General features: G+C 64.9%; 2 protein-coding genes across 2 annotated transcripts; one reads left to right on the top strand and one right to left on the bottom strand.

The window, feature by feature from the left end:
• Nucleotides 1-86: 86 nt before the first annotated feature.
• LOC126648329 (REST corepressor 2-like) lies at nt 87-13,093 on the top strand. Its single transcript, XM_050331150.1, is given in 16 exon segments — nt 87-108; nt 111-140; nt 143-199; nt 547-603; nt 696-725; nt 728-775; nt 1,998-2,050; nt 2,128-2,289; nt 4,447-4,571; nt 5,404-5,488; nt 6,359-6,417; nt 6,419-6,539; nt 8,060-8,137; nt 9,312-9,369; nt 11,935-12,122; nt 12,776-13,093. Coding segments are annotated over 16 exon segments (1,491 nt in total).
• Nucleotides 13,094-13,882: 789 nt separating this feature from the next.
• LOC126648328 (serine/threonine-protein kinase MARK2-like) lies at nt 13,883-27,891 on the bottom strand (the record flags this gene model as incomplete). The annotated part of the gene is given in 14 exon segments (XM_050331149.1): nt 13,883-15,688; nt 16,518-16,562; nt 16,841-16,867; nt 19,310-19,381; nt 19,383-19,488; nt 20,308-20,387; nt 20,794-20,891; nt 21,586-21,628; nt 21,630-21,807; nt 23,028-23,154; nt 24,498-24,610; nt 24,689-24,788; nt 25,157-25,276; nt 27,847-27,891. Coding segments are annotated over 14 exon segments (1,509 nt in total), but the record flags the coding sequence as incomplete, so codon positions are not given.
• Between the last annotated feature and the right edge of the window lie 5 nt (nt 27,892-27,896).

Here is a 27,896-nt window from a genome sequence, read left to right as displayed (position 1 = left end):
AAGTTTGGCGAGGGGGCTGCGGGGCTGAGACCCTCCCCACGCACCCTCACCCGTGGGTCTCGAGGGGGTCCCCATCGCCCCCGGCGATGCCGTCGGTGATGGAGAAGCCCTGGGGATCCTGTCCTGCAGCCGGGCCAAGGCAGGGGCGGCCGCAGGACCCCTGAGGAGGACGAGGCCAGCGAGGACGAGCACGCCCACGGTGAGTGACCCCACCACCCCTCTACCTGCGCGACTCCCCAAAACACCCCTGGTGGGTGGTGGTGGGTGCCCCCTCCCCAAAATACAGGACTCGCGTTCACCCCTCGTGTTTCAGAGGGGGTGCTTCCATCACCCCTCTGGGTGGGTGGGTGGGTGGGTGGGCGTGGGGGACACGTGGGGACACGCAGGGGGGGAACAAAGCCCCGTCCCCATTGTCCCCGGGCCGCCCGCGTGAGCGCCCGCAGCTTTGTTCGCCGGCCCTGGGGAGCGGAGGGGGCTCGGCCGCGACCCCCCATCACCTCCGGCACGGGAGACCCCCATCATTAACGACCTCCACCCCCACCCCAGACAGCATGATCCGGGTGGGCGCTGATCACCAGGCGGTGATTCCTGACTGCAAACCGGGTAAGGGGATTTGGGGTGGGAGGGAGGGATTGAGGGGGGATTGAGGTGTCCCCCCACCCCCTCTGAGCCCCTGTTTGGCCCCCTGCCCCCAGAGAGCCCTGCTCGGTACAGCAACAAGGAGCTGAAGGGATGCTGGTCTGGGCCCCCAACCACTGCGTCTCTGATGCCAAACGTGAGACCCCCACCCCCGGGAGTGTCCCCCATCCCCTGGGCCCCCTTAAACCCCTGACACCCCTTAATCACCCTGACACCCTTTAACCCCTGACACCCCCTTAACCCCTGACACCCCTTTAACCCCTGACACCCCTTAACCCCTGGCCCCCTTACCCCTGACATCCCTTTTACCCCCTGATCCTCCCTTAACCCCCTGACACCCTTCACCTCCTGATCCTCCCTTAACCCCCTGACACCCCCTTTACCCCCTGACACCCTCTTCACCCCCTGACCCTCTTAACCCCTCTGACCCCCTTTACCCCCCTGACACCCCTTAACTGACCTCTTTTACCCCCCTGACACCCCCTTTACCCTCCTGACACCCCTTTAGCCCCTTGATCCTCCCTTAACCCCCTGACACCCTCTTTGCCCCCTGACATCCTTTACCCCCTGATCCTCCCTTAACCCCTTGACACCCCTTTAGCCCCCTAACCCCCCTTACCCTCCTGACCTTCCCTTTACCTCCCCCAACCTCCCCTGACCCCCAACATCCTTTTATGCCCCTCAACCCCCCTTTACCCCTCAACCCCCAGTCCCCCATATCCCCCCAAGTCCTCTTAACCCCCTTTATTCCCCATTTACCCCCTGCAATCCCTCATATCCCCCTTAACCCCTTACACCCCCAAATCCTCACAACCCCTTTATTCCCCATTTACCCCTGCAATCCCTCATATCCCCCCTAACCCCCTCACACCCCCAAATCCTCACAACCCCCTTAATTCCCTTTTACCCCCTGCAATCCCTCATATCCCCCTTTAACCCCCACACCCCTAGTCCCCCAAATCCTCACAGCCCCACACCCCCAAACCCTCACAGCTCCTTTATTCCCCTCTTACCCTGCAATCCCTCATATCCCCTTAACCCCCATTTACCCCCAAATCCTCATAGCCCCTCTATTCCCTGCAATCCTCATATCCCCCTAACCCCATTTACCCCCCAAATCCTCACAGCCCCCTCTATTCCCCTGCAATCCTCATATCCCCCTTAACCCTCATTTACCCCCCAAATCCTCACAGCCCCCTCTATTCCCTGCAATCCCTCATATCCCCCTTAACCCCCTACACCCCCCAAATCCTCACAGCCTCCACATCCCCCAAATCCTCACAACCCCCACACCCCAAATCCCTCACAGCCCCCACCCCCAAATCCCTCACAGCCCCCTGTCCCCCCTTTGCCCCCAGTGGACCGGTACCTCGCCATGGCCAAGGACAAGCACGGCTACAACATCGAGCAGGTACTGCGTGTGTGCCCCCCAGCCCCCTGTGACCCCCTGTGACCCCCTGTGACCCCTGTGACTCTCTGGCCTCCCAGGCCCTGGGGATGCTGCTGTGGCACAAACACGACGTGGAGAAGTCCTTGGCCGACCTGGCCAACTTCACCCCCTTCCCCGACGAGTGGACGGTGGAGGACAAGGTGCTGTTCGAGCAGGCCTTCAGCTTCCACGGCAAGAGCTTCGCCCGAATCCAGCAGATGGTGAGACCCCACCCCAAAAACCACCCTAAAAACCCCACCCTAAAAATCCCCACCCTAAAAACCCACCCCAAAACCCACCCCCAAAAACCCAGCCTTCAGCTTCCACGGCAAGAGCTTCGCTCAATCCAGCAGATGGTGAGACCCCACCCCTAAAAACCACCCAAACCCACCCTAAAAACCCACCCCAAAAACCCCACCCCAAAACCCCACCCCAAAAACCCCAAACCCACCAAAAACCCAGCCTTCAGCTTCCACGGCAAGAGCTTCGCCCGAATCCAGCAGATGGTGAGACCCCACCCCTAAAAACCCCAGCACCCTAAAACCCCACCCCAAAAACCCCACCCCAAAACCCCACCCCAAAAACCCCACCCCAAAAACCCACCCCCAAAAACCCAGCCTTCAGCTTCCACGGCAAGAGCTTCGCCTGAATCCAGCAGATGGTGAGACCCCCACCCCTAAAACACCCACCCCCACCCCTAAAAACCCACCCCAAAATAATCCCACACCCAAAAAACCCCACCCCAAAACCCCACCCCAAAAATCCCCACCCCCAAAAACCCAGCCTTCAGCTTCCACGGCAAGAGCTTCGCCCGATCCAGCAGATGGTGAGACCCCACCCCTAAAACACCACCCTAAAACCCCACCCCAAAAATCCCCACCCTAAAAACCCCACCCCAAAAACCCACCCCAAAAACCCCACCCCAAAAACCCACCCCCAAAAACCCAGCCTTCAGCTTCCACGGCAAGAGCTTCGCCCGAATCCAGCAGATGGTGAGACCCCCCCCCAAAACCACCCTAAAACCCACCCAAAAATCCCCACCCCAAAAAACCCCACCCCAAAATCCCACCCCAAAAACCCCACCCCAAAAACCCACCCCTAAAAACCCAGCCTTCAGCTTCCACGGCAAGAGCTTCGCCCGAATCCAGCAGATGGTGAGACCCCACCCCTAAACACCCACCCCACCCCTAAAACCCACCCCAAAATAACCCCACCCCAAAAATCCCCACCCCAAAAACCCACCCCCAAAAACCCAGCCTTCAGCTTCCACGGCAAGAGCTTCGCCCGAATCCAGCAGATGGTGAGACCCCACCCCTAAAACACCCACCCCCACCCCTAAAACACCCACCCCACCTAAAAACCCACCCCAAAAATCCCCACCCCAAAAACCCCACCCCAAAACCCACCCCCAAAAACCCAGCCTTCAGCTTCCACGGCAAGAGCTTCGCCTGAATCCAGCAGATGGTGAGACCCCCACCCAAAAACACCCTCCAAAATCCCCAGCACCTAAAAACCCACCCCCAAAACTCCCAGCAGATGGTGAGACCCCCACCCAAAAAAATCCCAACCCCTAAAAACCCCCAGCAGAGGGGAGACCCCCTCTTCCTCCCAAACTTCCTCCAACCCCCCAAAATTCACCCTGTGCTCCTAAACTCCCCCAAACCCCCTAAAACTCACCCTGTCCCCTGTTGCCTCCAGCTGCCAGACAAGCTGATCCCCAGCCTGGTCAAGTATTACTGCCCACCCTGTGCCCCCAAAACTCACCCCAAACCCCCAAACTCATCTTGTGCCCTAAAACTCACCCTAAATCCCCTAAAACTCATCCTGTGCCCCCAAACCCCCAAAACTCACCCTGTGCCCCCAAAACTCACCCCAAACCCCCTGTGCCCCCAGCTGCCAGACAAGCTGATCCCCAGCCTGGTCAGGTTATTACTGCCCACCCTGTGCCCCCAAACTCACCCCAAACCCCCTGTGCCCCCCAAACCCCCTAAAACTCACCTTGTGCCCCCAAACTCCTTCATGCCCCCTAGCTGCCAGACAAGCTGATCCCCAGCCTGGTCAAATATTGTTGCCCACCCCAAACCCCTAAACTCACTCCAACCCCCAAACCCCCAAAACTCACCCTAGCCCCTAAAACTCATCCTGGCCCCTAAACCCCCAGCTGCCGGACAAGCTGATCCTCAGCCTGGTCAAGTATTACTGCCCACCCTGTGCCCCCAAAACTCACCCCAAACCCCCAAAACTCACACTGTGCCCCCAAATTCCTTCATGCCCCAGCTGCCGGACAAGCTGATCCCCAGCCTGGTCAAATATTACTGCCCACCCTGTGCCCCCAAAACTCACCCTAAATCCCCCAAACTCACCCTGTGCCCCCCCAGCTGCCGGACAAGCTGATCCCCAGCCTGGTCAAATATTATTACTCCTGGAAGAAGACGCGGTCCCGAACCAGCGTCATGGATCGCCAGGCCCGGCGCCTGCTGGGCAGGAGGGACCGTGATGACAGGTACTGACCCCCCAAAAACCACCCCAAAACCACCCCAAAAAACACCTCAAAACCACCCCAAAAAACCACTCAAAACCCCCCCAAAATCACCTCAGAAACCACCCAAAACTACCCTCTAAAAAGCCCCAAAAACCCCTAAAGACCCCAAAACCACCCCAAAAGCCACTCAGAACCACCCTAAGACCACCCCAAGAACCCCTAAAGATCATCATCAGGAACCACCCCAGACCAACCCAGAGCTACTCCAAACAAAAACATGCCCAAAGACCACCACAGAACCACTCCAAGACCACTTAGAGACCACTTAGGAACTACTTCGGAACCACCTCAGAAATAACTCCAAGAATCACCTCAAAGACACTTACCCAAAGGCACCTGAGAGCCACCTAGAATACACCCAAGGCCACCTCAGAAACCATACCTAAGACCACTCCAGAACCACCCACAAAACCATCTCAGAAACCAAACCAGAATCACCTCAGAAAGCCCCAAAACCATCCCAGAGACCCCAAAGACCACACCAAAGCCCACTCCCAGAACCCCAAAAAACCCCAAGCCACCCCAGAGCTCCTGAACCACCCTAAGACCCCTAAGACCACCCCTAGAAACCCCCAAAAACCCCCAAAACCACCCAGAGACCCCCAGAGACTCCTCAAACGGCCCCAAAACCTCTCAAAACCACTCAGAGACCCCCCAAAACCACCCCATGCAGCCCTGGCGGCCCCTGACCCCATAACGGACCCCTGACTCCATAACAGCCTCCTGACTTCAAAGCTCCCTGACTTCCCAAAGCCCAGAGACCCCCAGGCCCATCTCACTCTCCCTCCCCCAGCAATGACGAGGACAGACGAGCACCGACCCCCGATGGGGACACCGAGCCCCCAGACCCCAAAAGAGGTTTGGGGGCTGGGAGGGTCGTAGGGGAGGTCACGAGGAGGGGGTGGTTTGGGGGCACAGGGGTTGGGGAGGAGTCTGGGGGCACAGAGGGGCTTTGGGGGTGTTTTGTAGGGTCAGAGGTTGAACTTTGGGGGTTTAGAGGCACAGATTGATTTTAAGGGTTTGAGGGGGCACAGGTGAGGTTTTGGGGGTTTAGGGGCACAGATCGGACTTTGGGGGTTTAGGGGGGGGCACGGGGAGCAAGTGGGAGGCACAGGTTGAGCATTGGGGTTTGGGGTGAGAACAGGTGAGTTTTGGGGGTTTGAGGGCACAGGTCGAACTTTGGGGGGCACAGGTTGGACTTTGAGGGGTTTGGGGGCACAGTCGAACTTTGGGGGCACAGGTCGACTTTGGGTGTTCTAGGGGGCACAGGTCAAGCTTTGGGGACACAGGTCGAGCTTTGGGGGTTCTAGGGGGCACGGGTCAGACTTTGGGGGCCTGGATCGGACTTTGGGGGTCTGGGAGCACAGATCAAACTTTGGGGGGTTTAGGGGCACAGGTCAGACTTTGGGGGTTCTAGAGGCACAGGTCGAACTTTGGGGGGTTTAGGGCACAGAGTCAAACTTTGGGGGGTTTAGGAGGCACAGGTCAGACTTTGGGGGTTTAGGGGCACAGGTCAGACTTTGGGGGTTCTAGAGGGGCACAGGTTGGACTTTGGGGGTTCTGGGGGGGCACAGGTCGGACTTTGGGGGGCACAGGTCAGGCTTTGGGGGTTCTGGGGGGGCACAGGTCAAACTTTGGGGGTTTTAGGGGGGCACAGGTCAGACTTTGGGGGTCTCACATCTGGAGCCCTGGGGGTCCCAGGGGGGTGTGTGTGGCTCAGGACCCCCCCTGTGTGTCCCCCATCGCAGGGGTCGTTCCTGCAGGGGCCGCGCAAGAGCCCCCAGTACCGGCACCACCCCCTCGGCAGCGGCGCCGCCCAAAGGGATGCGCCTGAGCCGGCAGGACGTGGCCGAGGTCACCGCCAACCCCGACCTGGGGGCGCGGGCCCTGCGCCTGCTCGACGGGCAGCTCGTGGCACTCAAACGGCAGGTAACCCCCCGGGACCCCCCTGAGACCCCCAGGGACCCCCAGAGACCCTCCAGAGTGAGGGGGGTACGGGGTGACCCCTCACAGCCAACCCCGACCTGGGGGCGCGGGCCCTGCGCCTGCTCGACGGGCAGCTCGTGGCGCTCAAACGGCAGGTAACCCCCTGGGACCCCCCTGAGACCCCCAGAGACCCCCACAGCACCCAGGGACCCCCCCAGGGCAGAAATAGAACCCCCCAGGGACCCCCAGAGTGAGGGGGGGGTGACCCCTCACAGCCAACCCCAACCTGGGGGCGCGGGCCCTGCGCCTGCTCGACGGGCAGCTCGTGGCACTCAAACGGCAGGTAACCCCCTGGGACCCCCCTGAGACCCCCTGAGCACCCAGGGACCCCCCCAGGGACCCCCAGAGTGAGGGGGGTGTGACCCCTCACAGCCAACCCCGACCTGGGGGCGCGGGCCCTGCGCCTGCTCGACGGGCAGCTCGTGGCGCTCAAACGGCAGGTAACCCCCTGGGACCCCCCCGGGACCCCCCCAGGGATCCCCAGAGCAACATAAACCTCCCCTGGGACCCCCTGGGACCCCAGAGCACCCAGGGACCCCCAGGGACCCCCAGAGTGAGAGGTGTGACCCTCACAGCCAACCCCGACCTGGGGGCGCGGGCCCTGCGCCTGCTCGACGGGCAGCTCGTGGCGCTCAAACGGCAGGTAACCCCCTGGGACCCCCCTGAGACCCCCAGAGAAATATAAACCCCCCCAGAGACCCCCCAGAGTGAGAGGGGTGTGACCCCTCACAGCCAACCCCGACCTGGGGGCGCGGGCCCTGCGCCTGCTCGTGGTGCTCAAACAGCAGGTGACCCCCCCGGGACCCCCAGAGCAACATAAACCCCCCCAGGGACCCCCTTGGGACCCCCAGAGTGAGAGGGGGGTGACCCCTCACAGCCAACCCCGACCTAGGGGCGCGGGCCCTGCACCGGTTCATGGCACTCAAACGGCAGGTGACCCCCAGGGACCCCCAGGGCAACATAACCCCCCTGGGACCCCACAGCACCCAGGGACCCCCCCAGGAACCCCCAGAGTGAGGGGGGCACGACCCCTCACAGCCAACCCCGACCTGGGGGCGCGGGCCCTGCGCTGGTTCGTGGTGCTCAAATGGCAGGTGACCCCCCCAGGGCAACATAACCCCCCCTGGGACCCCCAGGGCTTCCATATAAGCCCCCGGACCCCAGAGCACCCAGGAACCCCCAGAACATCAACAGAACCCCCCCGGGACCCCCAGAGCATCACGAGGTGACCCCTCAGCCCCCTCCCCGAATCCCAGAGGGTGTGGGGTGACCCCTCAGCCCCTCCTGCCCAGTGTGGGGGTCCCTCCGTATTTCCTGGGGTGACCCCCCCCCCGATTCCTGGGGTGAATCCCCCCATTTCCCAGTTTTTCCCCCCCAATTCCCGGGTGTCCCCCCCATTTCCCAGTTTTCCCCCCCCATTTCCTGGGTTTTCCCCCCCAATTCCCGGGGTGTCCCCCCTGCAGGTGCAGCAGATCAAGCAGATCAACAGTGGGCTCAGGCAGGCGCTGGACGGGGGCCTGGAGGGGCTGCGGCCCCCCGAGGTGGGTCCCCAGGATGTCCCCACGGTGTCCCCAGGGTGTCCCCACAGTGTCCCCACGGTGTCCCCAGGGGTTCCTGCCATTCCCCCCCAGTGACCCCACATTGTCCCCCTGTACCCCCCAGCTCCCTGCTCTGCCCCACTGTGTCCCCACCTGCCCCCACGGTGTCCCCCTGCACCCCACAGGTCCCTGCTCTGCCCCACAGTGTCACCACCGTGTCCCCACCTGCCTCCAGTGTCCCCCTGTACCCCACAGGTCCCTGCTCTGCCCCACAGTGTCACCACCGTGTCCCCACCTGCCTCCAGTGTCCCCCTGTACCCCACAGGTCCCTGCTCTGCCCCACAGTGTCACACCATGTCCCCCACAGCGTCCTGTCCTGTCCCTGCTCTGCCCCACAGTGTCACACCATGTCCCCACCTGCCCCACAGTGTCCCCCTGAACCCCACAGGGTCCCTGCTCTGCCCCACAGTGTCACACCATGTCCCCCACAGTGTCCCCTGTACCCCACAGGTCCCTGCTCTGCCCCACAGTGTCCCCACCGTGCCCCCACAGTGTCCCCATGTACCCCACAGGTCCCTGCTCTGCCCCACCGTGTCACACCATGTCCCCACCTGCCCCCACGGTGTCCCCCTGCACCCCACAGGTCCCTGCTCTGCCCCACTGTGTCCCCACCTGCCCCCACAGTGTCCCCACAGTGTCCCCCTGTACCCCCCAGGTCCCTGCTCTGCCCCACAGTGTCCCCACCTGTCCACACCTGCCCCACAGTGTCCCCCTGTGCCCCCCACAGGTCCCTGCTCTGCCCCACCGTGTCCCCACAGTGTCCCCCTGTACCCCTCAGGTCCCTGCTCTGCCCCACCGTGTCCCCACCTGCCCCCACAGCGTCCTGTCCTGTCCCTGCTCTGCCCCACAGTGTCCCCACAGTGTCCCCCTGTACCCCTCAGGTCCCTGCTCTGCCCCACCGTGTCCCCACCTGCCCCCACAGCGTCCTGTCCTGCCCCAAAGAGCCCTCACGGTGTCCCCCGTGTCCTGTCCCACCCCACCCCGTCACATGACGTCACCCCCACGCCCCACAGCGTCCCAGCCGCGTCCTGTCCTGCCCCACGGCGTCCCCACAGCGTCCCACCTGCCCCCAGGGTGTCCCCCTGTGCCCCCAAATCACCCCCTTTCCCCCCCTCAGGGCAACGGCAAGTTCAGCTCCCGCTGGACGACGGACGAGCAGCTGCTGGTGGTGCAGGGTGAGTGCCCATTGCCCTCGTTAACCTCGTTAACACCCCCGGCCCTCGTGTCCCCTCTGTGTCCCCTCTGTGTCCCCTCTGTGTCCCCTCTGTGTCCCCTCTGTGTCCCCTCTGTGTCCCTCTGTGTCCCCTCTGTGTCCCCCTCTGTGTCCCCTCTGTGTCCCCTCTGCGCCCCCTCTGTGTCCCCTCTGTGTCCCCTCTGTGTCCTCTCTGTGTCCCCTCTTGTGTCCCCTCTGTGTCCCCTCTGTGTCCCCTCTGTGTCCCCTCTGTGTCCCCTCTGTGTCCCCCTCTGTGTCCCCTCTGTGTCCCCTTTGTGTCCTCTCTGTGTCCCCTCTGTGTCCCCTCTGTGTCCCCTCTTGTGTCCCCTCTGTGTCCCCTCTGTGTCCCCTCTGTGTCCCCTCTGCGTCCCCTCTGTGTCCTCTCTGTGTCCCCTCTGTGTCCCCTCTTGTGTCCCCTCTGTGTCCCCTCTTGTGTCCCCTCTGTGTCCCCTCTGTGTCCCCCCATGGCCCTCACTCCCCACCGTGGCCTCCCAGCCCTCACTCCCCTGTGTCCCCCCATGGCCTTCACTCCCCCCTGACCCCCCCGGTGTCCCCCAGCCCTGACCTCCCTGTCCCCAGTCCTAACCCGGTGTCCCCCAGCCCTGACCTCCCTGTCCCCCCAGCCCTGACCCCCTGTCCCCCAGCCCTAACCCTGGTGTCCCCCAGCCCTGACCCCCTGTCCTCCCAGCCCTAACCCGGTGTCCCCCAGCCCTAACCCGGTGTCCCCCAGCCCTGACCCCCTGTCCCCAGCCTGACCCCCTGTCCCCCAGCCCTGACCCCCTGTCTCCAGCCCTGACCACCCCCTGTCCCCCAGCCCTGACCTCCCTGTCCCCCAGCCCTGACCCCCTGTCCCCTAGCCCTGACCTCCCTGTCCCCCAGCCCTGACCCCCTGTCCCCAGCCCTGACCTCCCTGTCCCCCAGCCCTGACCCCCTGTCCCCCAGCCCTGACCTCCCTGTCCCCCCAGCCCTGACCCCCGGTGTCCCCTCAGCCCTGACCCCCGGTGTCCCCTCAGCCCTGACCCCCGGTGTCCCCCAGCCCTGACCCCCTGTCCCCCAGCCTTGACCTCCCTGTCCCCCAGCCCTGACCCCCGGTGTCCCCCAGCCCTGACCCCCCAGCCCTGACCCCCTGTCCCCCAGCCCTGACCCCCAGTGTCCCCCAGCCCTGACCCCCCCAGCCTTGACCTCCCTGTCCCCCAGTCCTGACCCCCTGTCCCCCCAGCCTGACCCCCTGGTGTCCCCCAGCCCTGACCCCCTGTCCCCCAGCCCCTGACCCCCTAGTGTCCCCCAGCCCTGACCCCGGTGTCCCCCAGCCCTGACCCCACAGTGTCCCCCAGCCCTGACCCCCGGTGTCCCCCAGCCCTGACCCCACAGTGTCCCCCAGCCCTGACCCCCGGTGTCCCCCAGCCCTGACCCCCTGTGTCCCCCAGCCCTGACCTCCCTGTCCCCCAGCCCTAACCCCCTGACCTCCCAGCCCTGATCCCCTGTCTCCCCAGCCCTGACCCCCTGGTGTCCCCCAGCCCTACTGCCCCTGACCCCCAGCCCTGACCCCGGTGTCCCCCAGCCCTGACCCCCTGTCCCCCAGCCCTGACCCCCTGTCCCTCCAGCCCTGACCCCCGGTGTCCCCCCAGCCCTGACCCCCTGATGTCCCCCTGTCCCCCAGCCCTGACCCCCGGTGTCCCCCCAGCCCTGACCCCCTGATGTCCCCTGTGTCCCCAGCCCTGACCCCCCTGTCCCCCAGCCCTGACCCCCTGTCCCCCATCCCCAGCCCTGACCCCCTGTCCCCCAGCCCTGACCCCCTGTCCCCCCATCCCCAGCCCTGACCCCCGGTGTCCCCCAGCCCTGACCCCCTGGTGTCCCCCAGCCCTGACCTCCTGTCCCCCATCCCCAGCCTCTAACTCCCTGACCCCAGCCCTAACCCCCTGTCCCCCCAGCCCTGACCCCCTGTCCCCAGCCCTGACCCCCGGTGTCCCCCAGCCCTGACCCCTGACCCCCAGCCTGACCCCCGGTGTCCCCCAGCCCTGACCTCCTGTCCCCCATCCCCAGACCTGTCCCGCATCCCCAGCCCTAACCCGGTGTCCCCCAGCCCTGACCTCCCTGTCCCCCAGCCCTGACCTCCCTGTCCCCCCAGCCCTGACCCCCGGTGTCCCCCAGCCCTGACCCCCGGTGTCCCCCAGCCCTGACCCCTGACCCCCTGTCCCCAGCCCTGACCTCCCTGTCCCCCAGCCTGACCCCCAGGTGTCCCCCAGCCCTGACCCCCTGTCCCCCAGCCCTGACCCCCTGGTGTCCCCCAGCCCTGACCCCCTGTCCCCCACCCTGACCCCTGACCCCAGCCCTGACCCGGTGTCCCCCATCCCCAGCCTAACCCCGGTGTCCCCCAGCCCTAACCCCCTGTCCCCCAGCCTGACCCCCGGTGTCCCCCAGCCCTGACCTCCCTGTCCCCCAGCCCTGACCCCAGTGTCCCCCCCGCCCTAACCCCAGTGTCCCCATCCCCAGCCCTGACCCCCCTGATGTCCCCCTGTCCCCCCAGCCCTGCGCCGCTACGGCCGCGATTTCCCGGCGGTGGCCGCGGTGCTGGGGAACAAAACGGCCGCCCAGGTTCGCAGCTTCGTTCTGGGGCCCCGGCGCCGCCTCGGCCTCGAGCGGCTCCTGCGGGAGCGGCAGCGCCGGGGGGAGCCCCCCACAGACCCCCCCGGGGACGGGGACGAGGATGAGGAGGTGAGGAAGGGCCGGGCTGGGGTGGGGGTCCTGTGCTGTCCTGTCCTGACCCCGGCCCTGGGCCCAGTCCCAGTCCCAGCCCTGATGGTTGGACTGGTCCTGATCCCAGTCCCAGCCCTGCTCCCAGTCCCAGCCCTGATGGTTGGACTGGTCCTGCTCCCAGTCCCGGCCCTGCTCCCAGTCCCAGTCCCAGCCCTGATGGTTGGACTGGTCCTGATCCCAGTCCCGGCCCTGCTCCCAGTGCCAGTCCCAGCCCTGATGGTTGGACTGGTCCTGCTCCCAGTGCCGGCCCTACTCCCAGTGCCAGTGCCAGGCTGGGCCCAGGTTCCAGTCCATGCCCTGATCCTGACCCCACCCCACCAATCCTGGCCCAGCCCCATCCAATCCTGACCCCATCCCATTCAATCCCAACCCAATCCCATCAATCCCAACCCTGCCCCATCAATCCCGCCCTACAAATCCCAACCCTGCTCCACCAATCCTGACCCCACCCATTCAATCCCAACCCAATCCCATCAATCCCAACCCCACCCCCATGGACCCAAGGCCCTGCCCACTCTGGCTCCACCCACCCCACACCCTGCCCCGCCCCCAGCAGCCACCCTGACCCCGCCCCATCCGAGGCCCTGCCCCTCACCCCCTCTCTCCCACAGGTGCAGATCACGGGGTCTCCCACCTGGCCCCTCCCCTCAGCCTGCCTCGGCCCCTCCCCCATGGCGGCCCCTCCCCATCTCGGCCTCCGGCCCCGCCCCTTGCTGCGCCCGGCCCCGCCCCCGGCTCCTCCCCACGGCCCCTCCCGCGGCCGCCGCCTCCGCTGCAGCCAGGCCGGGCCCCGCCCCCTGCTCGGCCCCGCCCACAGCACCGGCCACGCCCCCACCGCAGGACACGCCCCCACGCTGAGCGCCCCTGCTGGGCCGGGGGCCGGGGGTGGGGAGCCGGGGAGGGCCCCGTTTGCAATAAAGGTATTTTAGTAGAGAGGCTGCGAGTGCTGCGGGCACTGGGGGGGCACTGGGAGCACTGGGAAGAAGAGTCCGCATTGGGAGCGCTGGTTTATACTGGGAGCTGTGGTCAGTACTGGTTTATACTGGGAGTGCTGGGGTGTACTGGGAAGAGCAGTCTGTGCTGGGAGCGCTGCTAAGTGCTGGGAGCACTGGTTAGTATTGGGAGCACTGGTCAGTACTGACAGCACTGGTTTATAGTGGGAGCACTGGTCAGTACTGGGAGCGCTGGTTTATACTGGGAGCACTGGTCAGTACTGACAGCACCACTCACAAGTGACGGATCTTTCTGGAAAGTTTTTAATTAGAACCTGGAAAATCCACCGTGGAGGGGGCGTGGCTGGGGGCGTGGCCACAGCTCGGCCCCTCCCCTGGGTATGTCCCCACCCCCCAGCTGGGGGCGGGGCTACAGCAGGTCAAAATTTGGGGGAAGGACCCCAGGAGCAGCAGCAGCCCTGCCTCCCCGGGGCCTTCCTGAGTGCGGGGGAGGGGCTGGGAGACACCCGGGGGGAGGGGCACAGGGGACACCCCATGTCCCCAAAGAGGGGGGGGGACTCCCATAAGGCCACCGGGGGGGGGTCCCTGGGGGGGCCCTGGACTGTCCCCATGTCCCCCCCTCTAAGGCTCGGGGACATCCCTGGGGGTCACCCGGGCTGTCCCCACGGGGCCCTGGGACGTCCCCAGGTGACCCAGGATGTCCCCAGGTGGCCCTGGGCCATCCAGGACATCCCCAGAGGTCACCCAGGACGTCCCAGAGTCCCTGATCAACCCCCGATGTCCCCAAGGCCTCTCGAGGCCCAGGACCCCTCGGGATGTCCCCACGGGTCCCTGGGCCACCCGGGATGTCCCCCTGCCCTCAGGAGGACCTTGTCACCTCCCCCCAAGAAGATCCCCACAGGTCCTTGGGCCACCAGGGTGTCCCCAAACAGGTCCCAGAGCCATCCAGACTCTTGTCCCAAAGGCCCATCCAGGATGTCCCCACGTCCTCCAAGGCCCTGGACCCCACAGAACGTCCCCAGATGTCCCAGGGGCATCCAGGTGATCCCCAGAGGTCCCAGGTCCATCCTGGAGGTCCTGGGGCCATCCAGGAGGTCCCCATGAAGACCTGGACCCCACAGAGGGTCCATCCCGGTGCTCCCGTGTCCCCCCTGGGGACCCTCCTGGCCGTGCCCGTGGCTCAAGAGCTCGGTGGCCACCTCGGAGCTGCTCCCGGGCCACCCCCTCCACGCACTCCTGGGTCCCCTCCCCGTCCGTGTGTCCATGACCTGGAGCTTGGTGACCACCCTGGAGGTGTCCTGGGTCCCCTCCCTGTCCGTGTGTCCATGACCTGGAGCTTGGTGGCCACCCTGGAGGTGTCCTGGGTCCCCTCCCTGTCCGTGGCTCAAAGCTCGAGCTCCTTGGCCACCCCGAGGCGCTCCTGGGTCGCCACGTCCGTGTCGGTGACTCCGAGCTCGGGGGGCTGCCCTGGGGGGCACTCCCGGGGTCCCCATGTCCGTGTCCACGTCTTGGAGCTCGGGGGCACTCCCGGGGTCCCCGTGTCAGTGACCCCGAGCCCAGGGGACACTCCTGGGGTCCCCGTGTCCGTGTCAGTGACCCCAAGCCCAGGGGGCACTCCCGGGGTCCCCGTGTCCGTGTCTTGGAGCTCAGGGACACTCCCGGGGTCCCCGTGTCCGTGCCTTGGAGCTCAGGGACACTCCTGGGGTCCCCGTGTCCGTGCCTTGGAACTCAGGGACACTCCCAGGGTCCCCATGTCCATGTCTTGGAGCTCGGGGGGCACTCCCGGGGTCCCCGTGTCCATGTCAGTGACCCCAAGCTCTGGGGGCACTCCCGGGGTCCCCGTGTCCATGCCTTGGAGCTCGAGGACACTCCCGGGGTCCCCGTGTCCGTGCCTTGGAGCTCAGGGGCACTCCCGGGGTCCCCATGTCCGTGACCCCAAGCCCAGGGGACACTCCCGGGGTCCCCGTGTCCATGTCAGTGACCCCAAGCTTGGGGGACACTCCGGGGTCGCCGTGTCCGTGTCTTGGAGCTCAGGGACACTCCCAGGGTCCCCGTGTCCGTGCCTCGGAGCTCGAGGACACTCCCAGGGTCCCCATGTCCATGACCCCAAGCCCAGGGGACACTCCCGGGGTCCCCGTGTCCGTGCCTCGGAGCTCAGGGACACTCCTGGGGTCCCCATGTCCGTGCCTCGGAGCGGGGCCGGCTCAGCGGGCGGCTCAGAGCTTGAGCTCGTTGGCCACCTTGGAGGCGATGTTCTTGAAGGCCATGGAGGTGCCGGCGATGCGCTTGAAGCGGACGCCGTTGAGGGAGAGCCGGGGCAGTTTGCAGACCTCCATCTCCCACTGCACGAAGGAGTCGTGGCCGGGGCTGCCGTGGGCGCAGAGCAGCACGAAGCGCTCCTGGGGCTCGCAGCGGCAGCTGTTGGCGTCCAGCACCTTGCGGATCTCGCGCAGCATCTCCCCGGGCTCCAGCGAGCTCGTGGTCTTCATGCTCCACGTGAAGCGCAGCGAGCGCGGCTTGGCGTCGCGCCCGCCCCCGTCACGGGGGTCCTTCTCGGGGCCCACCGCCGGCCTGGGGGGGACAGGGGGTTAGGGGGCCTGAGGGGACAGGAGGGTCGCCTCGGGGCCCACCGCCGGCCTGGGGGACAGGGGTAGGGCGGGGCCTCTCAGAGGCCCACCGCGGCCTGGGGGACAGGGGGGTTAGGGGGCCTGGAGGGCCCACAGCGGAGTCAGGGGGCTTAGGGGGTCCTTGTTAGGGCCCACCGCTGGCCTGGGGGACAGCGGGGTTAGGGGGCCTGGGAGTCCTTCTCAGGGCCCACTGCCGGCCTGGGGGGCAGGGGTTAGGGGCCTGGGGGTCCTTCTCGGGGCCCACCGCCGGTCTAGGGGGCAGGCGGGGGGTTAAGGGGCCTGGGGTCCCCAGAGATGTCATAAGGGAGGTTCTGGGGGTCCTTCTCGGGGCCCTAGCCAGCCTGGGAGCAGGGGTTAGGGGGCCTGGGGTCTGTAGGGCCAGCGCCTGGTAGGGGTCTGGGGGTTTGGTAGGGCCACGTCTGGGCAGTCCTGGTCAGGGCCCATGGCGATCTGAGGGACAGGGAGCTTAGGGGTCTGGGGGGTCCTGATCAGGGACCGCCAGTCTGGGAGGCAGGCTGGGGTCTGGGGTGAGGCACGCACGGGGGTGTCAGGGCAGGGGACCTCGCGGGGGTGTCAGGGGGACCCTAGGGGGGTGTCAGGGGACCTGGGGTGTCCCCGGGGGTGTCAGGGGACCTGGGGGTGTCAGGGGACCTGGGGGGGTGTCAGGGGGACCTGGGGGTGTCCCAGGGGGTGTCAGGGGGACCTGGGGGTGTCAGGGGACCTGGGAGTGTCAGGGGACCTGGGAGTGTCCCCAGGAGTGTTCCCAGACTCACCTCAGCGTCTCCACCCTGTCCTTGCTCTCGGGCTCGTGCGGGTTCCTCGGGAGACAAAGAGGGGCCCAGATCAGTGAGGGGGGCTGGGGGAGGGCAGCCCTTCCCCACCCCCAGAGAGGGACCCGGGGTGGGAGGGACAGACAGCACGGGGGAGGGGGACACACAGACACGGGGTGGGGACACACACGGACAGCTGGGGGAGGGGCCATGCGGGGCCGTGCAGCGCTGGGGGTCAGGGGGTTCAGGGGGTGGGACCTGCTCTCCCAGGGGTTTGGGGGGTTTTTGGGAGGTCCATGCGGGGCCCCACGTCAGCGCGGCCCTACCTTCTGGCAAACCTGAAAGACAGATTTCTACAAAGACAAACAGAAGAGAAGGGCGGCGTTGGGGGAAGGGCCGGGACAGAGCCACCCCCACCCCAGAGACCCCCAGGACCCCCAAACCCCCGAGCGGGGTGGGGTCGCTGGGACGGGCTGGGGGTCCTGGGGAAGCAGCACCCCACCCCCTCCTCAGGGCCCACACGGGCAGGGGGACAGAGGGACAGGAGGGGACATTGCGGGGGGGGCCCAGATGGGACATTTGGGGATGGGGGGGGGGTCTCAGATGGGAAATTCCAGGACAAAAAGAACATGCAGGGATAGGAGGGGATATGAGGGGGGTCCCTCATCAAGAGGAGCAGTGGGAGAGCTGAGGGGACACGGGGGGGCCCTGAGGGGACAAGAGGGGACATGCAGGGACAGGAGAGGGTCCCCAAGGGACAGGAGGGGACGTGGAAGGACACAGAGGAGGGACAAGGGACAGGAAAGCCCTGAGGGACACCAAGGGGACAGGCCAAGGGGACAAAGGATCCCTGGAGGGACAAGAGGACACCGAGGAGCCCTGGGGGTGCCGGGGGGGCAGCATGGGGACAACCAGAGGGACACAGAACCCCTGGGGGTGCCAGGGGGGCAGCCTGGGGACAACCAGAGGGACAAAGAACCCCTGGGGGTGCCAGGGGGGCAGCCTGGGGACAACCAGAGGGACTGAGAACCCCTGGGGGTGCCAGGGGGGCAGCATGGGGACAAATAGAGGGATTGAGAACCCCTGGGGGTGCCAGGGGGGCAGCCTGGGGACAACCAGAGGGACAGAGAACCCTGGAGCACCCAGAGGACACACCAAGGGGACACAGCAGGCAGCCCAGGGGACACACAGAGGGGACACTGAGGGGACAGAGGAGTCTGGGGGTCCAGGAGCAGCCTGGGACACACCAAGGGGACACACCGAGGGGAAAAAGGAGTCTGGGGGTCCAGGGGTCAGCCCAGGACTCACTGAGGGGACACTGAGGGGACACTGAGGGCACACAGGAGGCAGCCCAGGGGACACACCGAGGGGACACTGAGGGGACACCAAAGGGACACAGGGAGAGGACACACCGAGGGGACATCAAAAGGTCACACTGAGGGGACACCAAAGGGACACAGGGAGAGGACACACCGAGGGGACATCAAAAGGTCACAACAAGGGGACAGTGAGGGGACGCTGAGGGGACACTGAGGGGACACAGCAAGGGGACACCAAAGGGACCCACTGAGGGGCTGCCCTGCTCCAGAGTGAGCCCAAAACACACCAAGGGAACACAGGGAGGGGACACCAAAGGCACAGCAAGGGGACACCAAAGGGACACCGAGGGGACACCAAAAGGACACTGAGGGGACACCAAAGGGACATCGAGGGTACCCACAGAGAGGACACCAAAGGGACACACCAAGGGGACACCAAGAGGACACACCGAGGGGACACCAAAGGGACACCGAGGGTACCCACAGAGAGGACACCAAAGGGACACACCGAGGGGACACCAAGGGGACACACCGAGGGTCCATGTTGAGGAGACACCAAGGGGACACAGTGAGGAGACACCAAAAGGACACACTGAGGGGACACCAAAGGGACACCGAGGGTACCCATTGAGGAGACACCAAGGGGACACACCAAGGGTCCCCACAGAGGGGACACCAAGGGGACACCAAAGGGACACTGAGGGGACACCAAAGGCACACCGAGGGTACCCACTGAGGGGACACCCAAGGGACACCAAGGGGACACCAAGAGGACACACCGAGAGGACACCGAGGGGACACACCGAGGGTCCCTATTGAGGAGACACCAAAGGGACACACCAAGGGGACACCAAAGGACACTGAGGGGACACCAAGGGGACACCAAGGGGACACACTGAGGGTACCCATTGAGGAGACACCAAGAAGACACACCAAGGGGACACACCGAGGGGACACCAAAGGCACACCGAGGGTACCCACAGAGGGGACACCAAGGGGACACCGAGGGGACACCAAGGGGACACCAAAGGACACACTGAGGGTACCCATTGAGGAGACACCAAAGGGACACACCAAGGGGACACCAAAGGGACACTGAGGGTCCCCATTGAGGAGACACCAAAGGGACACAGTGAGGAGACACCAAAGGCACACCGAGGGTCCCCACAGAGGGATCACCAAGAGGACACACCAAGGGGACACCAAGGGGACACATTGAGAGTACCCATTGAGGAAACACCAAGGGGACACCAAGAGGACACACCAAGGAGACACCAAATGGACACACCGAGGGTACCCATTGAGGAGACACCAAAGGGACACCAAAGGGACACACCAAGGGGACACCAAAGGCACACCGAGGGTCCCCATTGAGGAGACACCAAAGGGACACACCAAGGGGACACCGAAGGGACACCAAAGGGACACCAAAGGCACACCGAGGGTCCCCCCAGCCCCCGTGCCCCCCGTGCTCACCTGCGCACGAACTTGGAGGTGAACTTGCTGAAGAGGCTGGCGGAGGGGCCGCGCCGGCCTGGCTGGCGCCCGAGGGGAGGCGGGGGGGCAGCCCGGGGGCAGCGCGTGGGGCAGGGGGTCCCGCAGCGGCCGCAGCTGCCCCGCGTGGAACGTGCTGCGGCTCGAGACCCCCGAGGAAGCTCGGCCGCCTCCCCGGGACCACCCTGGCTCACGTTGTGGGCGGAGGGGACGCCGCCGGGACACGGGGGGCACTGCTGTGAGGACAAGGGGGGGGTCAGGGGTGCAGGACAGGGGGTGACACCCTGACACCCCCAGAACCCTGGGACCCTCACACAGCACCCTAGGACCCCCACACAGCTCCCGGGACCACCCTGGCTCACGTTGTGGGCGGAGGGGACGCCGCCGGGACACGGGGGGCACCGCTGTGGGGACAAAGGGAGGGGGGGTCAGGGGGGGTGACACCTCTGACACCCTCACACAACACCCTGAGACCCCCACACAGCAACCTAGGACCCCCACACAGCTCCCTGGGACCACCCTGGTTCACGTTGTGGGCAGAGGGGGACACTGCCGGGAGGTGGGGGGGGCACCGCTGTGGGGACAAAGGGAGGGGGGGTCAGGGGGGGTGACACCTCTGACACCCTCACACAGCTCCCTGAGACCCTCACACAGCACCCTAGGACCCCCACACAGCACCCTGAGACCCTCACACAGCACCCTAGGACCCCCACACAGCACACTGAGACCCTCACACAGCACCCTGAGACCCTCACACAGCACCCTAGGACCCCCACACAGCACCCTGAGACCCTCACACAGCACCCTGAGACCCCCACACAGCTCCCTGGGACCCTCACACAGCTCCCTGGGACCCTCACATAGCAACCTAGGACCCCCACACAGCACCCTGAGACCCCCACACAGCACCCTGAGACCCCCACACAGCACCCTGAGACCCTCACACAGCACTCTGAGACCCTCACACAGCACCCTGAGACCCCCACACAGCTCCCCGGGACCACCCTGGCTCACGTTGTGGGCAGAGGGGGACAAGGCTGGGACAGGGGTGGGCACCTCCCTGGGGGCACACAGGGAATTTGGGGGGGGTTTAGGGGGGTGGGTGACACCTCTCACCCCACCCCTGCACCCTGGGGACCCCCCCCACAGACCCCTGTGCCTCCCCTGGCTCGTGCTGTGGGCACAGGGGGACGTGGCTGGAATTTGGGTGGGCCCCCCAAGGAAATGGGGGGTTGAGGGGGGGGACATGGACCACCCTGACCCCCTCCCATCTGCACCCTGGGACCCCCAGAGATCCCCCCATGAGAAGCTGGGGGTCTCCCCAGCACCCTGATGGGCACCCCACTGCAGGCACAGGGGCTGGGGGGGCACAGTGGGGGCTGGGGGCACGGTGGGGGCTGGGGGCACAGGGGGGCTGAAACCCAGTGTGGGATTTTGGGGGGTTTTGGGGATTTTGGGGTCCCCACCTGTCCTTGCCGTTCTGCAGGGAGCTCTGGCCCAGGCTGGCCCGGTCCAGCAGGGGGGAGTTCCTGCTCCTCGTGGTGCCCGTGGACAGGACGCTGTTCTGTGGGGGGGGGGGACACACAAATTGGGGCTGGGGGGGTCACAAACCCCCCATGGGACCCCCAAAATGGGGGACACGGGGTTTGGGGACCCTCCAAAAGGGTTTTAGGGGAACCAGGGCAGGCTGAGAGATCCCGATCCCACCCCTGCACCCCAAAGACTTTGACCCTCCCAAAAAAACAGGGAGCCCAAATATTTGGGGTCCCCCCTCCCCATCTCTGCACCCCCAACAGGTGTTGCCCCCCCAAACCTGGGGGATCCAGGTGTCTGGAACCCCAAAACTGGGAGATCCAGGTGTCTGGGATCCCCAAAACTGGAAGATCCAGGTGTCTGGGACCCCCAAAACTGGGGAATTCCAAGTGCCTGGGACGCCCCCACACTCCCAGGAGATGGAAATAGTTGAGACCACCCCCCTCCCACCCCACAGGATCTTGTCCCCCCAAACCTGGGGGATCCAGGTCTCTGGACCCCCAAAACTGGAAGATCCAGGTCTCTGGGACCCCTAAAACCCTGGGGGATCCAGGTGCCCCCCCAAAAGCCACTCCCAGGGGTCCCAGCCCTGGGTGCCCCCACCACTTCCCCACAGATCTGAGTGCCCCCAGCCCTCCTCCCCTCTCCCCTCCATCCTGGGGTCCCAGCCCTGGGTCCCCTCCCCCAGCCCTGGGTGCCCCCACCCTCCCCGACCCCGGGGTTACCGTGGAGGGGAGGTGCCCTGGGCGCTCCAGGCCGGGCAGGGGCTGGGGGCACCTTGGCTGTGCTGCCCGCCCGGCGCCCCCCGCCCTCCTCCTCAGGACCCCCCACTCCTCCTCCTCCTCCTCCTCCTCCTCCTCCCCCCGGGCCCCCCCCTCGTTTGTTCTCCGCGTTGGCCCCCGGGGGCTTCTTGGAGTAGGAGGCCGAGGTGGGGATGGACAGGCCGGCTGGGGGGGGGAAAAAAGGGGTGTCAGGGCTCGGGAGGGGTCCCACTCCCTGCCCAGGGGGTCCAGGGGGTCTCTGCTGCACCCCCAGACCCACAGGGACACCCCCAGATTCAATTCACCCCTCCCCTCCCGGCCTGGGGGTCCAGGTCACGCTTTGCCACCTCCAAAAGTTCCCTGTGGGGGTCTGGACACCCCCATTCCCACCCCAAAGGGGCCTGGGGGTCTGGGCACCCCCATTCCCACCCCAAAGGGGCCTGGGCACCCCCATTGCAGGGGTCTGGGCACCCCCATTCCCACCAAAGGGCCTAGGCACCCCCATTGCAGAGGTCTGGGCACCCCCATTCCCACCCCAAAGGGGCCTGGGGGTCTGGGCACCCCCCTTCCAGGGATCTGGGTACCCCCATTCCCACCCCAAAGGGCACCCCCATTGCAGGGGTCTGGGCAGCCCCATTGCCAGCCCAAAGGGGCCTGGGGGTCTGGGCACCCCCATTGCAGGGGTCTGGGCACCCCCATTCCCACCCCACAGGGCACCCCCATACCAGGGGTCTGGGCACCCCCATTCCAGGGGTCTGGGCACCCCCATTCCCACCCCACAGGACACCCCCATTCCAGGGGTCCAGACACCCCCATTCCCACCCCACAGGGCACCCCCATACCAGGGGTCTGGGCACCCCCATTCCAGGGGTCTGGGCCTGTTCCCACCCTCAAGGACCCCACACTTCCCACACCCCAGGGGTCCAGCCCACCCTCCTCCTGCCCCAGGGTCCCGCAGCATCGGGAGAGCCCCCTCTGCTCCCAAAGGAGCCAGGCCTGTGAGCCCCCTGCTCTATCCCTGGGTGCCCCCCACCCCAGAGCCCCCCAGACTCCCCAAAGCCCCTCACCCTGGTCGCTGACGCGCCGTTTGGGGTTGGCAGAGCCCCCAGAACCCCCTCAAAGCCCCCAGACCCCCCAAAGCCCCTCAAAGCCCCCTGAGCCCTCACCGTGGTCGCTGACGTGCCATTTGGGGTTGGCAGAGCCCCCAGAACCCCGCAAAGCCCCCAGAGCCCTCCAGACCCCCCGAGCCCCTCACCCTGGTCGCTGACACGCCGCTTGGGGTTGGAAGAGCCCCCTGAGCCCCCAGGTCCCCAAAGCCCACCCTGCTGCGCGCACCGCTTGGGGTTGGCAGAGCCCCCAGAGCCCTCAAAGCCCCCAAAGCCTCCCAGACCCCCAAAGCCCCTCACCCTGGTCGCTGACGCGCCGTTTGGGGTTGGCCGACACGCTGCGCTGCACTTTGTGCGCGGGGGAGGGTCCCGAGCTGTTGGCCACCTCTGGGGCCACCCGGGGCTTCAGGGACAGCGTCTCGTCCAGCTGGGGACAGGGGGGACACGTGGGGACATGTGGGGGACAGGTGGGGACATGTGGGGGACAAGGGACGGGTGGGGACAAGGGAGGACAAGGGGATGTGTGGGGGACACTCCCCACCCTGTGTCCCCTGTCCCCATCCTGTGTCCCCCTGCCCTGCCCCCCACTCTGTGCCCCCTGTCACACCCACGTCCCCTGTCCCTCCTCGTGCCCCTCCCTGTCCCCAGGTCCCCCTCATTCCCCCTGTGCTCCTGTCCCCGTGTCACCTCAGTGTCCCCAGGTCCCCTCACCCTCACGTCTCCACGATCCTCCACTGTCCCTGTGGCTCTCCCAGTGTCCCCTTATCCTGCTGTCACCTCACTGTCCCCACTGACCCACCCAATGTTCCCTTGTCCTGCTGTCACCTCACTGTCCCCCTGACCCTCCCAATGTCCCTTTGTCCTGCTGTCACCTCACTGTCACCTCACTGTCCCCCTGACCCTTCCAATGTCCCCTTGTCCTGCTGTCACCTCACTGTCCCCACTGACCCTTCCAATGTCCCCTTGTCCTGCTGTCACCTGTCATCCTGACCCTCCCAATGTCCCCTTGTCCTACTGTCACCTCAGTGTCACCTCACTGTCCCCATGACCCTCCCAATGTCCCCTTGTCCTGCTGTCACCTATCCCCAACCCTCCCAATGTCCCCTCGCTCATCCCCTCCCACACCCCCTGCCCTCACCTCCCCATTGTTCCCCTGTCCCCTGCAGTGTCCCTGCTGTCCCAAGTGTCCCCAGTGTCCCTGCAGTGTCCCTGCCATCCCCAGTGTTCTCCACTGTCCCCCAGTATCCTTGCAGTGTCCCCACTGTCCCCCAGTGTCCCTACAGTGTCCCCACTGTCCCTGATGTCCCTGCAGTGTCCCCAGTGTCCCTCAGTGTCCCCCATTGTCCCCACTGTCCCCCAGTGTCCCTGCTGTCCCCCAGTGTCCCTGCAGTGTCCCCACTATGCCTGCAGTCCCCAGTGTCCCCACTGTCCCCCAGTGTCCCCACTGTCCCCCAGTGTCCCTGCTGTCCCCCAGTGTCCCTGCAGTGTCCTCAGTGTCCCCAGCGTCCCTGCAGTGTCCCCAGTGTCCCCACTGTCCCCAGTGCCCCTGCAGTGTCCCCACTGTCCCTGCAGTATCCTCAGTGTCCCCGGTGTCCCTGTAGTGTCCCTGCAGTGTCCCCAGTGTCCCCCAGTGTCCCCTATAGTGTCCCCACTGTCCCTGCAGTATCCTCAGTGTCCCCGGTGTCCCTGCAGTGTCCCCACTGTCCCCCAGTGTCCCCACTGTCCTCCAGTGTCCCTGCAGTGTCCCCAGAGTCGCCGGTGCCCCCTCACCTCGGAGCTCTTGTGGTCCAGCAGCAGGTAGGTGGCCATCACCTCGTTGTACTTCTGCCCCACCAGGGACTCCTGGATCTCCTCCCTCGTGTAGCCCATGGACACCATCAGCTCTGGGGGGGCACACAGCCCTCAGGGGGGGGTCCCACGGCCACCAGGGGGGTCCCTGTGCCCCCCAGGGGGGTCCCCACCTGTCCTCCGGGGGTCCTTGTAGTCGGGCACGGGCTCCATGTAGGGCTTGAGCTCGTCGTCCTCGTGGCCCACGTTCATCCACCGGTCCTTCATGATTTGCTGGGGGGCACAAAGGGGGGCTCTGGGGGTCCTGGGGTCACCCCTGGGGGCTGGGGACATTGGGGGCAGAAGGGGGCTCTGGGGGTTCCTGGATGCTGGCTGGGGGCTAAGGGGATGGGAGAGTGCTGGGGGGTGTTCCATGATGGCTTTGGGGGTTCCCTGAAGGTCCTGGGGGGCTCTTGGGTGTGTCCAGGCCAATGTTGGGGGTCCCCAGAAGGTCCTGGGGGGCTCTTGGGGGTGTCCAGGACCACGTTGGGGGTCCCCAGAAGGTCCCGGGGGCTCTTGGGGATGTCCAGGACCACTCTGGGGAGTCCCTGGGGGGGCTCCTGTGGCACCCAAACCCCCCCATGGTGCCCACCCCCCCTCACCTCCAGGGTGCCCCTCTTGGTGGGGTTGAGGATGAGGAATTTCTTGAGCAGGTTCTCGCAGTCCGTGGACATGTAGAAGGGGATCCGGTACTTCCCCCGCAGGACCCGCTCCCGCAGCTCCTGCCGACCCCAAATCCACTGTCAGCACCCCAAAACTGCCAGGGGGACACCAAAAACACCCCTCAGTGCCCCAAAACTGCCAGGGGAACCCCAAAACCACCAGGGGGACACCAAAAACACCCCTCAGCGCCCCAAAACCGCCAGGGAAACACCAAAAACACCCCTCAGCGCCCCAAAACTGCCAGGGGAACACCAAAAACACCCCTCAGTGCCCCAAAACCACCAGGGGGACACCAAAAACACCCCTCAGTGCCCCAAAACTGCCAGGGGGACACCAAAAACACCCCTCAGTGCCCCAAAACTGCCAGGGGACACCAAAAACACCCTCAGTGCCCCAAAACTGCCAGGGAACACCCAAAACCACCAGGGGGACACCAAACACCCTCCAGTGCCCCAAACCTGCCAGGGGACACCAAAACACCCCCAGTGCCCCCAAAACTGCCAGGGGAACCCCAAAACCACCAGGGGGACACCAAAACCACCAGGGGGACACCAAAAACACCCCTCAGCGCCCCAAAACCGCCAGGGGAACACCAAAAACACCCCCCAGTGCCCCAAAACTGCCAGGAGAACACCAAAAACACCCCTCAGTGCCCCAAAACCGCCAGGAGAACACCAAAAACATCCCTCAGCACCCCAAAACCACCAAGGGAACACCAAAAACACCCCCCAGTGCCCCAAAACTGCCAGGAGAACACCAAAACCACCAAGGGAACACCAAAACCACCAGGGGGACACCAAAAACACCCCTCAGTGCCCCAAAACTGCCAGGGGAACACCAAGAACACCAGGGGGACACCAAAAACACCCCTCAGTGCCCCAAAACCACCCTCAGTACCCAAAAACGTCCCCCAGCACCCCTGCTGGCACCACAAAACCACCCCCTGGACACCAAAACCGTGCTCAGGAGCCCAAAAACCAGCCGTGGGCACCCCAAAAACATCTGAAAACCACCTATGAGAGCCCAAACCGTCCAGGGGCACCCCAAACCCACCTGAAAAGCACCTATGAGAGCCCCAGAACTCTCCAGGGCCACCTCAAAAGCACCTGAAAACCTCTGTGAGACCCCAAAACCACCTGCAAACCACCTGTGAGATCCCCAAAGCCCACCCATGGGCACCCCAAAGCCACCTGAAAAGCACTGGTGGGACCCCAAAACCCTCCAGGGCCACCTCAGGACCACTTGGAAACTGCTGTGAGACCCCAAAACCATCTGAAAATCAACCGTGAGAGCCCCAAACCCACCCGGGGATGCCTCAGCAACCACCTGAAAACTTCTGTGAGACCCCAAAACCATCTGACAAACCACCTATGAGAACCCCAAAACCCTCCAGGGCCACCTCAGCACCACTATAAAACTTCTGTGAGACCCCAAAACCACCTACAAACCACCTATGAGAACCCCAAAGCCCTCCAGGGCCACCTCAGGACCACTTGAAAACTTCTGTGAGACCCCAAAACCACCTGAAAATCAACCGTGAGAGCCCCAAACCCACCCGGGGACGCCTCAGAACCACCTGAAAACTTCTGTGAGATCCCAAAACCACCTGAAAATCAACCGTGAGAGCCCCAAACCCACCCGGGGACGCCTCAGAACCACTTGAAAACTTCTGTGAGATCCCCAAACCACCCGCAAATCAACCGCGAGAGCCCCAAACCCACCCGGGGACGCCTCAGAACCACCTGAAAACTTCTTTGAGACCCCAAAACCATCTGCAAACCACCTGTGAGAACCCCAAAACCCTTGAGGGCCACCTCAGGACCGCTATAAAACTTCTGTGAGATCCCAAAACCACCTGCAAATCAACCGTGAGAGCCCCAAACCCACCCGGGGACGCCTCAGAACCACCTGAAAACTCCTGTGAGACCCCAAAACCATCTGAAAAACACCTATGAGAACCCCAAAACCCACCCGGGGACACCTCAGAACCACCTGAAAACTTCTGTGAGACCCCAAAACCATCTGAAAACCACCAATGAGAACCCCAAAACCCTCCAGGGCCACCTCAGGACCACTTGAAAACTTCTGTGAGACCCCAAAACCACCTAAAAATCAACTGTGAGAACCCCAAAACCCTCCAGGGCCACCTCAGCACCACCTGAAAACTTCTGTGAGACCCCAAAACCACCTGCAAACCACCTATGAGAACCCCAAAACCCTCCAGGGCCACCTCAGGACCACTTGAAAACTTCTGTGAGATCCCAAAACCATCTGAAAATCAACCGTGAGAGCCCCAAACCCACCCGGGGACGCCTCAGAACCACCTGAAAACTTCTGTGAGATCCCAAAACCATCTGAAAACCAACCGTGAGAGCCCCAAAACCCTCCAGGGCCACCTCAGGACCACTCGAAAACTTCTGTGAGACCCCAAAACCACCTGAAAATCAACCGTGAGAGCCCCAAACCCACCCGGGGACGCCTCAGAACCACCTGAAAACTTCTGTGAGACCCCAAAACCACCTGAAAATCAACCGTGAGAGCCCCAAACCCACCCGGGGACGCCTCAGAACCGCCTGAAAGCCACCTGTGAGACCCCAAAACCACCCCTGGCACCCCAAAACCCGCCGACCTTGAGGTTCTGCCCGTCGAAGGGCAGCGAGCCGCTGACCAGGGTGTAGA

The sequence above is a fragment of the Myiozetetes cayanensis genome, unplaced genomic scaffold, assembly GCF_022539395.1.
Source record: "Myiozetetes cayanensis isolate MyiCay16 unplaced genomic scaffold, myiCay2020 scf483, whole genome shotgun sequence".
Classification (NCBI taxonomy): Eukaryota; Metazoa; Chordata; class Aves; order Passeriformes; family Tyrannidae; genus Myiozetetes; species Myiozetetes cayanensis.
The sequence above is the reverse complement of the archived record's forward strand: the minus strand, read 5'-3'. Positions and strand labels throughout refer to the sequence as shown.